Below are 12,470 nucleotides of genomic sequence, written 5' to 3'. Positions count from 1 at the left end.
CAGTCTGTCCACACCTTTGAGTAACGTCTGTTAGCCAGCTTTAGTGATTTGGCATACAGTTGACTCTCATTGGTGCCAACCTCTCTCATCCGTATTCTCCAAGCATCAAGTGGTATGCTATCAGGGGTAGTCCAGAATTGTAAGATGGTTTTTTTAACTAGCAGTAGTCAGATATATAAACCTCCTGTATGGTTGCAAAAGCCCCTGAGCCAACAGGAGCTTCTGATCCCCCAGAAGTAAGGTTGCATAATCCCATTCAATCTGTTTTTGAGTGACCTGCTGGATTACCCGAAAAGCCTCATTCCATACATATTAGGAGATGCGGGCACTCCAGAAAAGAGTGGACAAAGGTTCCCCCGTCCGTCTGACATCTAACACATTGTGCATCCTCCCACAAACCCATCACTGCTCCTTTAGCTTTAGTAATATAAGCACGATGTAAAATCTTATATTGTGTTTCCTGTAAGTCCGCTACTTTAATCATTGCATATAGAGTGGTAAAGAGCTTACTGAATCCTCGAACTGTATATGTCGTACCCAATTCAGTGTTCCAGTAGCCTACCAATCTCTCCATGCCCCCCTCTGGCAAATGCATTTGCAGGATTTTATACCAGGTAGAAAGGCTGTTTGCTTTGTATGGCAGCTTTAGCAGAATCTTATCAAGCTCTCCCCACATCCACTTTTCTCCATGTGTCCTCCTCAAGGTAGAATAGTAGTGCCGCACCTGGATATATTGCAACATGTTGTTATTAGGGACACCCCATCTGTCCTTTATCTGATCAAAGGTTTCTACAGTGTCCCCTCCTTGAACTAAGAGATGGCCCAAAATCCTACACCCATTTTGTTTCCACTGAGTGAATACTGAATACCCCACACCCGCCGGGAAATCCGCATTACCCACCATACCCATAAATGAGGACGCATCTGGTGATCTCTGTTGTAGCTCCCTCCACCATACCCATGCCCTTCTCATAGGTCTCAGGAAACTCAGCCTACTCCCTATCTGGGGGTTAGTACTAGCCCTCATGTGTATTAAGTTTATGAAGGACCAAGGTCTGCACCAATCCTCCAGCCCTCCACTGGGCAGGAACCTGTAATGATCCGCCAGCCCCTCAAAGATAAAGCGCATAAGTGCTGCAACATTGTATGTGCGAAGGTCAGGCAGTCCCAGGCCCCCCGCGGCGAGACAGCTTTTGATGTCCAATTCGTGCCCCCTTTCCCTTCCAAATAAAGGAACAGATAATGGAGCGAAACAGACGCTCCTCCCTCCGAAGAATCCATATAGGTGCCACCTGTATAGGGTAAAGGATTTTAGGCAACAGGACCATTTTGGCTAAAACTATTCTCCCCATCAAGGAGAGCGGCAGGTCCCTCCACCTTGCACACAACTGCTTGATTTTTTTCCACAGGATCCATTATGTTCTTCTTATAAAAAATTCTAGTGCTAGTACTAAGAAAAATACCCAGATATCGCATTGCCCCTTTGGCGTATGGAATTGGCAAGCCTTCTAATCCCGAATCTTCTCTGTGTCCCGATAGCAGCAACACCTCCGATTTAGAGCGGTTTACCCGCAATCCAGACAGATCCCCGAATTTATCCACTGGCCAATGCTCTCGGCAAATCCCGGGGAGCATGTGCTACATATAATAATATGTCATCAGCGAACAAATTAAGTTTAGACTCCCTATGGCCCACCCATAGTCCTCGAACTTCTCTACTGCCTCTTATTTTTATAGCCAGTGGTTCTATTGCCAACAGGAAGAGAAGCGGTGAGAGAGGACATCCCTGTCGAGTGCCCCTATGTAATGAGAAGCTCTCTGTAAGTTTTCCATTGACCAACAGCCTAGCCGTCGGTGTCGTGTATAAGGCCTTAATCCAAGCTATAAATGTTCCTTGAATACCAAATCGCTCTAACGTCCAGAATAGGTATTGCCATGAAATGCTATCAAAAGCTTTTTCCATGTCCAATCCTAAAATGGCTTCCCGTCCCCCACTTTCTTTGTATTCCTGTATTGCCAACATGGCTCTCATAATGTTTATAGAGGTATAGCGCCCCGGGACAAATCCCACCTGGTCCTCATGTATTAGGGTCGGGATTACTGTATTTAGCCGTTTAGCCATTATGGCTGCCAGTAGTTTAATATCTTGATTTAATAGAGATATAGGTCTATATGATCCCACCTGTGTGGCGTCTTTGCCCGGTTGGGCAGCAATACCACATGTGCTATATTACGCTGAATTGCCAGCCCCTCTGTCACCAGGCCATTAAACCATGCTCTCAGGGGCTCTACCACCAGGTCTGCCAAAATGCGATAATACTCAGGGCCGAACCCATCGGGACCTGGAGCCTTAGTCAACTTCAAAGATCTAATGCCCTGTTTAATCTCCTGGTCTAATATGGGGGCGTTTAGGACATGCAATTGGTCCTCTGTGGGTTGTGGTAAATGTATTGCTTGGAAAAACTGCTCGCATGATTCTAGATTGAACTCCTGACTTTTATAAAGAGAACTATAAAAATTTATGAACTGCTGCATCACCTGGGTCTCGGCTGTGTGTACTTTCCCTGCCGAATCCTTAATATTAGTGATACCTTGCCTTTTGCGTAGTGGTCTAACCAGGTTAGCTAGCAATTTCCCGGCTTTGTTACCCCATTTATACAGTTTAAAGCGCTGGAAGTAGATATCCCTTTCCGCTCTCTGGGCCAAAATGTCATCAATTTGTTTACGGACTTGTATCATCTGAGTTTTGCAAGCTGCAGACATATCCCTCGTGTGTGTTCTCCTCAACTGATGGTATTCTTTTGATAATTGTAAGAGGTCTGCCTCCTTTTTCTTCCTCCGCCCTGCCATGTATGCTATAATATCACCTCTAAGCACTGCCTTCGAGGCTTCCCAATATGTTCCTGCATCCACCCCCGACCCCTGATTATGCGTTTGGTATTCTAGCCATTTATTTCTCAAAAACTCATAGAATTCTCTATTATTGTACATTGCTGGTGAAAATCTCCACACCCGTTCACTGGGGTCTGCTGCAAAATTTACAGTTAATGTGACCGTTGAGTGGTCACTCAGCACATTATCAAGTATGGCCACTTTGGATATTCTGTTCAACCAGGAAGTGGTGACCATCATATAGTCCAGTCTGGAGTATACATTATGCGGATGAGAATAAAATGTATATTCGCTATCATGCGGGTGCATCAATCGCCATATGTCCACAAGGTCCAGCTGGGAAGCTACATAATTCACCCCCTTATCCTCCCAGTCCCCTCCTCTTACCTTCGGGGGTTTACAATCAATAGAAGGGTCAGCCACCACATTAAAATCACCCCCCATCACAATCAAACACGCTGGGAAAGGTGCTACTTTGGCCACGAGATTGGAGAAAAATCTAGGGGAGTATACATTTGGCCCATAAACATTACATAAAAGAATATGCTGTCCCCACAATTCTCCCGCCATCAATACATATCTACCTTCTTTATTCTGGACTACTTTATGGATATTAAAGGGCAGTTTTTTGTGGATAAGTATGGCCACTCCTCTTTGCCTAGAATTGTATGAGGAAAACCCCACTTCCCCCACCCAGCTCCTGTGTAGTTTTTGGTGTTCTGAGGCTGAAAGGTGAGTCTCTTGAAGAAACGCTATATCTGTCCCTTCTGTCCGCAACCATGAGAGCAGCTTAGTTCTTTTAATCAGGGAATGCATGCCATCCACATTTAATGTTATTACTTTCAATTTAACCATAATCATATGGAGTGCTATCCTTATCATAGCTAATGATTGTGTGCAGCTCGCTAGTCGCCCAGCCCGACCAGCAAACAGCTATGATCTTTCTAAGTAGCAAACAGACTGTCACAGTTTTTCCCACTTTCTTCTCCTTAACCCTCCTACTCCTTGAGTCCCCAACCCGTTTCCCCTCCCAACTTTATTTCCCCTTCTCCCAACCTCAAACCCATTCCAGTATCCATACTCACCCATTCACACATTCTGCCTGCTCCTTCCCTCCCCCTCCCGTCCCCCCCACCCTCCAACCTTCCCTCCAACATCTCCCCACATCCTTCTCCTACCTAGTACAACCCAAAGAGAATGAAATCCCACCCCCCGCTCTACCAGTTTTACCCTAGTGTCATTGCAAGACTATATATGATTTTTTTTTTTTTTTTGGTGAACAACATTGCATACAACTTTCTGTGTGCATTAACTTGTTTTCATCTCCACTCATCTCAGAGCAGATATTAATACTATTTAACATCAGAAACATATTGCTAAGTGCTCACAGTCTTTGTCTAAAGCTCTTCTCCTCCTTCTGCTCTCCGTCATGTGGCACTTTCACCTCTCCTCTTCCCGATAAACATAGAATAGTTAATTATTGCATCTCCTGGCGCCGTCTAACATTTAGCACCCACCCGCAGTACCACGTAGAATTTGCGAGTTGGGATCCAAAGTTCTCCTGCCCATTTTTTCCCATGCTCTTTCCGATCTCTATTCAGGCTCATACGGGGCTTGGTTCTTTTCTTTGTTGTATTTCTCTAGAAAGGCCTGCGCCGCTGCCACCTCCGTTAGTACCAGCACTTTCCCTTCATGCCAAATCCGCAGCTTAGCAGGGTACAGCAATGCGAATTTTATTCCCTGCTTGTAGAGCACTGAGCACGTGGGGGCCATAGCCTTTCGCAGGATTGCTACCCTCGTCGAGTAGTCATTGAACAGCAGTAATCTGCACCCCTCATACTCGAGCGCCTCTTTGGTTCTGGAGGCTTTCAGAATTCTTTCCTTCGCCTGCCAATTTGTAAAATGGGCGATCGCCGTGCCGGGCCTATTGTTGTTGTCCCCCCGCGGTCCGACCCGATGTGCCCTGTCGCAGCAGAAGGGGCCTTCTCGCTCCTCCAGCCCCAATTGCTCTGGAAGCCACTTTGCAAAGAAATTATAAAGTCTTTGGTCTGTTACTGTTTCGGGTAGACCTATAACCCGAAGGTTATTTCTTCAGGAGCGGTTTTCTTGCTCCTCCACTCGGTCCCGCATGTTATCCACCTCTTTCTGGAGCGCCGCTAACTGCTTGGCGGTATTTCGCGCTTCGTCTTCCCTCTCTGAAAGTCGCTGTTCCACTTCTGTGAGGCACTTTTCATTTATTTCATCGACTGCCGACTGCAGTTTGTTTAGCTTGTCTGCTAGGGCCGCTGACACCGATCTAGAGATCTCCTGGGTCCATTCCGCCATTAGTGCTGAAGGTATAGTTGGCGACCTCTGTGGCTCTGCCATTTTGGGCACACTGTTCCTCACTGGATTCGGAGGTTTTTTGTGTGCCCTTGTTTTAAGCTCCGGGTGATTTCAGCCTCGTGCGCCTTCACTTTTCTCCCGGTCAGGCTTTTTAAATCTTGCAGTGAATGCAGAAATTAGCGGGTGGGTACGGAGCCTCCTCTTCTTGCTGCCGCTTAGGTAGCAGGCATCACGTGATCCCCAAGGATCCTTTTTATCCATTCTGCCTTCCTGGTGTCATCGTGGTGTAAAGCAAATTTCTCCAATGTGTCAAGTTAGGAGGATCAGTTTTTTGCCAATAAACTAATATACTATTGATTACCAAAATGAACATATAATACAGTTGCACACTCTTCAAGAGGCTCAAGAGCAAATTTAAAAATACTCTTATCTGGACTGTGATTCCACTTAAGAAAACACAAAAGATGTTTAAGAATACATCTAAAAATACTACTAGATCACTCAACTGAATCATTCAAGGACTGCAGTCTCATGGAAAGCCAGTTATTAGAACATCTATATAATGGAAAGGGTCATACAGGAATGATCTCGGGTAACAGTCTGTAGTAGTTACTGCAAGACAAAGCTAGTTGCATGTAAATATAACCAGATTCATCTTTCTGAGGATTATCTGGTGCCAGTATTGTGAAGTTGGTGCCAAGTATTAAAAATTCTTAGGGTCATGTGGTATTAGTGTCACAAAAACAGCATAGCACAGCATTCTCACAAACAGTATAGTAGAGGGGGCGGGGGAGACGGAAGAAATCACGTTTATTGTGATTAATTGCGATGAAAAAGTGATAATCGATTAATCACAATGTTTTAAAAATGGTCGGTAACTAATCTTTTAAGGCTGATATGAATATCTTTTTATGCCAGCCCATTTCTATGTGGTTTTATGTGTGTTTGACATCAGTAAATGTGATTTCTGTGGGCCTTCCCCCCCCCCCCCCCCCCCCCCGGCTATACAGTATGTGATACTGCTGTGTTACTATGCTGTTTTTGTGCCTGTGAGGTCAGTATTGTGTGACCTTTTTCATTATATAGATGTTCTAATAACTGGTTTGCCATGAGATTGGTACTATATGGTTCCTGGAAGATTCATTTGAGTGGTCTGGTAGTGTTTTTAGAATTTTTTTTAATATGTATGCTGTACTTCCTCTGTGACACAGGGAGATGTACATAGATGTTGGAGAGAAAGCTAGATAAAATCAACACTGCAGTGTGTTCTGGGAGCTCATTGTGAGCAACTTTGGCAATTTCAGGTGTTTGCACCAAAAATATTTTCTATGAATTTTATTATAACAAAATTTTGATAATTTTATAATGGTATGAGTGCAATTTAAACTTTTACCCCAATTTTCCCCGCTTTTCTCCTTTTCTTCTTGTCTGTTATGATTTGTTAATTTGTCAGTAAAAACTTTCTGGAAAATATTTATTATTATATATCCTTTATTTGTGTGTTTTCTTAGGTGGGATGAGAGTCCTGATTAGTGGTTTTTAAACTTTGCCCCTGAAGCAGGCACTCTGTGCTGAAACATGTCCAGCATTCGACTGTCTTGAACATTCAGATTCTTATTTGTCTCTGAAGTTGCTGTTTTAATAAACTTATTATTTCTACTGGCTGTTGTCAAGGCAGCTTTATTTTATTTTTTTCTGTTTCTGCCTTTATTCTGCAATGTGGCAACATTTTACCTCTTTTTTTTTTGTCCATCCTCCCTTCCCCATTACCCTAGCAGGTGCCATGCAGTTTGTGTTTCTTTACTTTTGCAGGTGGATGTTTAAGAGTATAATGGTGCAGTTTGTGTGATTTGTATTGCTGTATGTAAACGACCCCAAGGATGTAGTATGTGATACTAATGCAAGTTGTGATTTGTACCATTACATGTGTGGTATTGGTGAGCGTGTGCTATTGGTATGGTTTGCTTGCATTACTGTTTTTTGTGAGGTTGGTATACTTGGAGGCTGCTCCTGCATATATAATATCTTTTTTGCTTTGCTTCATTTGTATTTCCTCTGATGCACATTTTAGCCCTTGCCATGACTGCACTGCCTCACTGTCCATGCTTCTCCTCCTTTCTGACTGGCCTCTTTGTTCTCTTGGTCCATCTTTGCAGGCCGAGAAAGGGCAGGCAGTAGATCGACAGTATGTGAGGTGGCCCATCGTCTCCCAGACTCACCATCTAACCCCATCTCCATTGGAGCGAGTGATTGTTTGTAAGTGTGCAATCTCTTCATTCATATCTCATGTGCATCTCCTAGAAATCTAAGAAATGCCTGATGCCCTGGAGAGGGGGAGAATCTGCAGAGACTTTTTACCTTAGAACAAGCTCCTTTCACATATGGAGCCATATTCATACACCCAGTAATCGCAAAACTAGAAAATAGTGTTTCACACTTTTCTCTCTGCTTCCATCTTGCCTTGTTAATTATGTGTGCTCTCAGTGTTGGCCAGGGAAGGCATGAGTTTGGGGAAATCCGTGCTATGGATTGCCTGAATTCTTCAGGCAGCAGCTCTCAGGTTGTACCATATTAGCATGTCCAACTGCTGAGAGGATTGTACTATGTAACAAGTCTTCAATGAATGTGAAATGTTTTTTTTAATATCTTGTCATGTCATCCTTGCTACTGGAAGTACATTGTTAGATTTTGCATCCTCCAGAACTGGCCTGGCTGAGGATGCTTTCTCTGTTATCTGTTTTTGCATATCCTCCATCCTGAAAGAGACCAGACCTCTTCCACAAATTTCCATGATGGGGATTGTTAGGGATTTGTGTGAGAGAACATCAGCCTGACTTTTTTTTTCTCACCTTGGTTACTCCATTAATAGTTGATGCAAGCTTCAGCCCACGAGATATAGAAAGAACTAGATGACACACATGAGTAATATACTACTATTGTAAAGTTCCCCAGCTGGGCTTCCTCACAAGGAACTGAGGATGCATGGTCTATGCTTTTCCTGATTTGATGTATCATTGGCATCAGTTGAAACCTTGAAAAAGGGAATGAATTAAATATGCATCTTGTTTTCCCTTTCCTTTTTTTTCCCTAGAACTGAACATCTCTCGTAACCCACCCCCTGTGCCACCTCATCCTCCATCACGACAGCAGAGCCTAGAAGGTTCCCTCCAACCCTCATGGTACATCCTCAGTGCTTCTCCAACAGGAGGCAGTAACTGCTCAGAAACCCCCATCCCCAGACTCACCCCAGACCCTCCCAACACTCAGGAAGAGGAGAGTTTGGATGAGCTGGAGGAAAATTCAACTGTAATGGGATCTGTGCACCTACAGCAGTTTGAGCCGGGGGGAACCAGCCCTGAGGAATCTGGCGATAGCAGCACAGCACTACGAGCCAGAGCTGTAGAAAACCAGTATGCCTTTGTCTGAGGAAAAGTAGTTATCGCCTGTGAATAGAAAGAAAGAAAGATTCTTGTTCCTTTTTTCACTACCATGTTGTTGCTGCTATGAAGAGGAGAGTCAGAGAGCATCTACCATCTTACTGTTGCATCAGTAGCTCATACCAGAGAGAAAAAGAGAGAGAGAGCCCAATAATGTACCACTGTTTCTATAATATGATAGTATTGAGACAGTTATATCCTACTGCCACTCTTGGATATGTAAACCCCACTGCTGCATTACTAATGTGTCATACAGAGAGAGATGCAGGAGTAATATGTCTCAGAAGACAGTATACGAGGTGTCAGATTTTATTGCAGTCTCTGATAAGTGATACCAGATGCTCTCTGTTTTTTTTTTTTTTGTTTTATTACATTTGTACCCTGCGCTTTCCCACTCATGGCAGGCTCAATGGGGTTTTTTTTGTTGGTAATTTCCTTATTTCTCTTGCTTCAGTGAGAGGAATGGTAATGTGTTTTGTCCAGAGATTGCATAGGAGAAATTACTGCCATTAGAGCATGTTCATTTTTTGAGACTGTACTGGACAGGTACAAAGTCAAGATTTTTCTTGCCCTGGGACTGAACTTGCATAAAGGCCTGGGATTATTCCATGACACAACGATAAAATATCAATTTTTGTGCATTGGATGGATCAATGTCCAGGATAGGTAGGTAGAGAATTGTCAGGATTCTTGCTCATGTTCTAGAGCAGTGGTTCCCACTTGCATTGTAGAAGAGCCCCCCTACTCAAGGTTTTCAGGATGTCCACAATGGATATGCATGAGTGAGGTTTGCATTTCCTGCCTTCATATTTTTGTAGACCTCGTGCTTGTTCAGTGTGGATATCCAAAACCCAGACCTGTAGGAACTCCTTTAGGACTAAATTAGGGAACACTGCTTTAAAAAGTATAACTGCTTTATTTAATCAGGTGCTAACAAAGTTCTGGCCTCTTTAGACTTTAATGCCTGGAAGTGAGACTAGCATCTGACAAGGAGGTGATGTTGTGTGGTTCCTTCTGGTCTGGCCATGAGGCTCTAGTCCTGGTAACCTTCAAGCCTGAGTTTGAGACCAATACCTACAAAGGAAAGTCCAGTCACTTATTTGTCAGCACTGGGGCTTTGTGTTGAGGCTCCCTGGCCTCTTAGTTTTTGAGAAATATTTTTATTATTGCCAAATCTGATGGTGAATCTGATTTAGAAGCATTGTATTCACAGCCAATAAAAAGGGAAAAGAAAAGGTGTAATCTCACTTTGTTCTCTGCAGTCAAGCAGGGAACATGAAGACATACTTGTGTTGATTATGATCCATGATGGATCTACTTTGTCACAGCTCTCCTCCTGCTCAAGAGGAGTGTTTTGGCTACTCCTGAGCATGTACTAGTGTTCCTACATTGGTAGTGGTCCTTCCTCTCATCAGTCTAAACAATCTGTTTCACAACAGCAGCAACTCTCCTCCTTCGGTCACCAGTAAAGGTTAAACAAATAAAAAGGGAAGAATCCAGTTCAGACTTAGAAAGTACCTGCTAGTCCCACCTATCAGTAGCACCTCATCCTGTGGTTTGAACTGCATGCTCCTTTCCAGCTGCAGTATGGCCTCCTCATCAGGTCCACCTCTAGCAACCCCAGTCAACACTTGAAAGGGTTGCAGTGCTTCCAGCTCCTCTCCTGCCCAACCAGAGGTATTCTCTCCTCTGCAGGGGTGGGGGGGGTGGGGGGGGTTGAGGACAGCAGCAGTCTAAGGCTCAGTTTCTGCTTCACCCCCACACTGCCTAGATATCCATCAGCTTCCAAGGAGCCCTCATCACGCCACCCACGGTTGGTATGTGATCACTGTGACTGCTCTCACTCAACAGCAAAAGCAACAAAACAATAATTTCAGGCTTCATACAAGTGCCTGCTGAAGATTAGTGACAAGGGGGCACATAAGAAGCCCAAAGACAAGCAAAAAACCCACATCAAGGTCAAACAGCATCACTCACATGATGGCACCCCCTCCTCTTTCCAGAAACGGGAGCACCTGTGGATGGCCCAATAACTCACCTTGTTGCTGCAGGAGAATTGGATGCACATGTGCCCTACCCTCCATGCTTCAGAGGTTTGTCCAGGACACCGCATCCCTTCTCATAGATGCACCACAGCCAAGCATACCCCATGCCATTGAGATCTTGCAGGTCTCTCTGCAGTTGAACTTCCTCCCTCCCTCTCCCTCACAGGGGACCCATCTTCTTCCTGCTTATCCATTCAGTGTGAGGGGACAGCCTGGGAGGGAGCAGGTAAGGGCTCCTTGGCACCACCCAGCCCACCAAGAAGTCAACACATGATAGCCAGCAGGACAGCTACTCCTATCTCAAATTCCTTCCAAAATCACCAAAGCCCTAGATATCAGCATTTCTCAGGCTCCTGCAGACCAAAGAGACTCTCACCATTCTGAAGTCGTGTGGAACACTTAGAGAGGTCCTTGCTGTCCCTGTGCATCAGATTGTGCAGGACTTACAACTGAATATCAGACAGCTTACCTCCTAGTGCTTAGAACTATGAACACGCTTGGCTCCCTCACCAGTTGGTGGTGTATGAATCTGTGGTTAAGCAGAATATATCATCCAGGACCCATTTCTCCAACCTACCTGAAAAAGACCCTAGAACTCTGGATAGTATCAGCTGGAGTGAATACCACACAGAATGCTCTCCCTTAAAATAGTGGCATATCAGCTTCAGATCCTGCAGTACTGTTGTTACTCTCCTGCACCAGCTGGAAGATATTTCTTTGGCCCCAGGAGTCAACTTGGATGATTCTTTTTCTCAGCTGCATGTTGCCACATGGCTTATGATGCCTATGATGCATCTTCCCACATGGCTCATCATCTGACATGGCTCAGGGCCTAGCAGACAAACACTGTCTTGGGGACAAGCTTAAAAATACTCTCTCTCAAATCAAGGATGACAACTCCTCCATCAAGGAGTTGTCATCAACCAGCAGAACAGTTCCTGTCTCCCTCCGCCCCCCCCCCAAAAAAAAAAAATTGACAGCACTGGAGTCCTCCAATTGCAGGACTTCCCATCAGCAATTTTTCCAGCTGTACTACTCTCACAGAATATTCTCCGAGTATGCCAGAATACCCTCTAAATGGCAGCTTGTACAACCTGAGCCTTAAAAACAAAGGCCTCAGGAATGCAAGACATCTTCAATGGCAGCGATCACTCCCTTAAAACCAAAACCTGCCTTTTGAAAACTTAGCAGTGGGAGGCAGGCTCTTCTATTTCAAGAATATGTGACCTGCCATCACCACCAACTGATGGCTCTTCAGTATCATTCTTCAAGGTTACAAACTCATCTTCACCCACCAGCCCCTGAGCTCTTCTGAGGAACCCACATCCTCCATACCAAGTCATCATATTCCTCGCCTAAATGTGGAACTTGACAATTTACCACACAGGGGTGGTGGAAGTGCCCCTGGAGCAGGCAACAGATTCTACTTGCAATTCATTTTTGTTTTGAAAAATTTGGGAGGGCTCCACCCCATCCTTGTAGGGGCTCAAATTTCTCCATAAAGAAAAATTTCTGCATGAACTGGTTTGCAAAGACACGGTCTCTCATCAACCAAAACAGCTGGTCTGTGCCCTGGATATCAACAATACCTATACCCACATCCTGATCCATTCTCAGTGCTGGCACTTTCTGTGCTTCTAGTTTCTCAGGTGCCATTTTCAGCATCAGGTTTTCTCTTTGGATTTCACCTTGGCTCCCAGAGTCTTCACAAAGTGCCTGGCGGTGACAGCTGCCTACCTCTGCAAAGATGGTCACTTTGTGTATTCCTACC

At 44.6% G+C, this 12,470-nt stretch overlaps 1 protein-coding gene and 1 long non-coding RNA gene across 3 annotated transcripts in view; both read left to right on the top strand.

The window, feature by feature from the left end:
• SH2B1 (SH2B adaptor protein 1) overlaps positions 1 to 8,405 on the top strand; it is an 81,707-nt gene extending 73,302 nt beyond the window's left edge. Inside the window, exons 9-10 of one of the 2 annotated variants that reach the window (XM_030208949.1) lie at positions 7,374 to 7,473; positions 8,309 to 8,405. In XM_030208949.1, coding sequence (XP_030064809.1) covers positions 7,374 to 7,473; positions 8,309 to 8,327 — 119 coding nt within the window. In that variant the 3' untranslated portion in view covers positions 8,328 to 8,405. Of the gene's footprint in view, positions 1 to 7,373; positions 7,474 to 8,308 lie in introns of those variants that run through there. The other variant, XM_030208950.1, reaches the window with a different exon arrangement.
• Positions 8,406 to 8,652: 247 nt separating this feature from the next.
• Positions 8,653 to 11,672, top strand: LOC115473829. Its single transcript, XR_003942761.1, has 2 exons — positions 8,653 to 10,331; positions 10,376 to 11,672. It is a non-coding gene; the product is annotated as an uncharacterized LOC115473829 (long non-coding RNA).
• The last annotated feature ends 798 nt before the right edge of the window (positions 11,673 to 12,470 follow it).

The sequence above is a fragment of the Microcaecilia unicolor genome, chromosome 7, assembly GCF_901765095.1.
Source record: "Microcaecilia unicolor chromosome 7, aMicUni1.1, whole genome shotgun sequence".
Classification (NCBI taxonomy): domain Eukaryota; kingdom Metazoa; phylum Chordata; class Amphibia; order Gymnophiona; family Siphonopidae; genus Microcaecilia; species Microcaecilia unicolor.
Note: the sequence above shows the minus strand (reverse complement) of the source record. Positions and strands in the feature narration are given on the sequence as shown.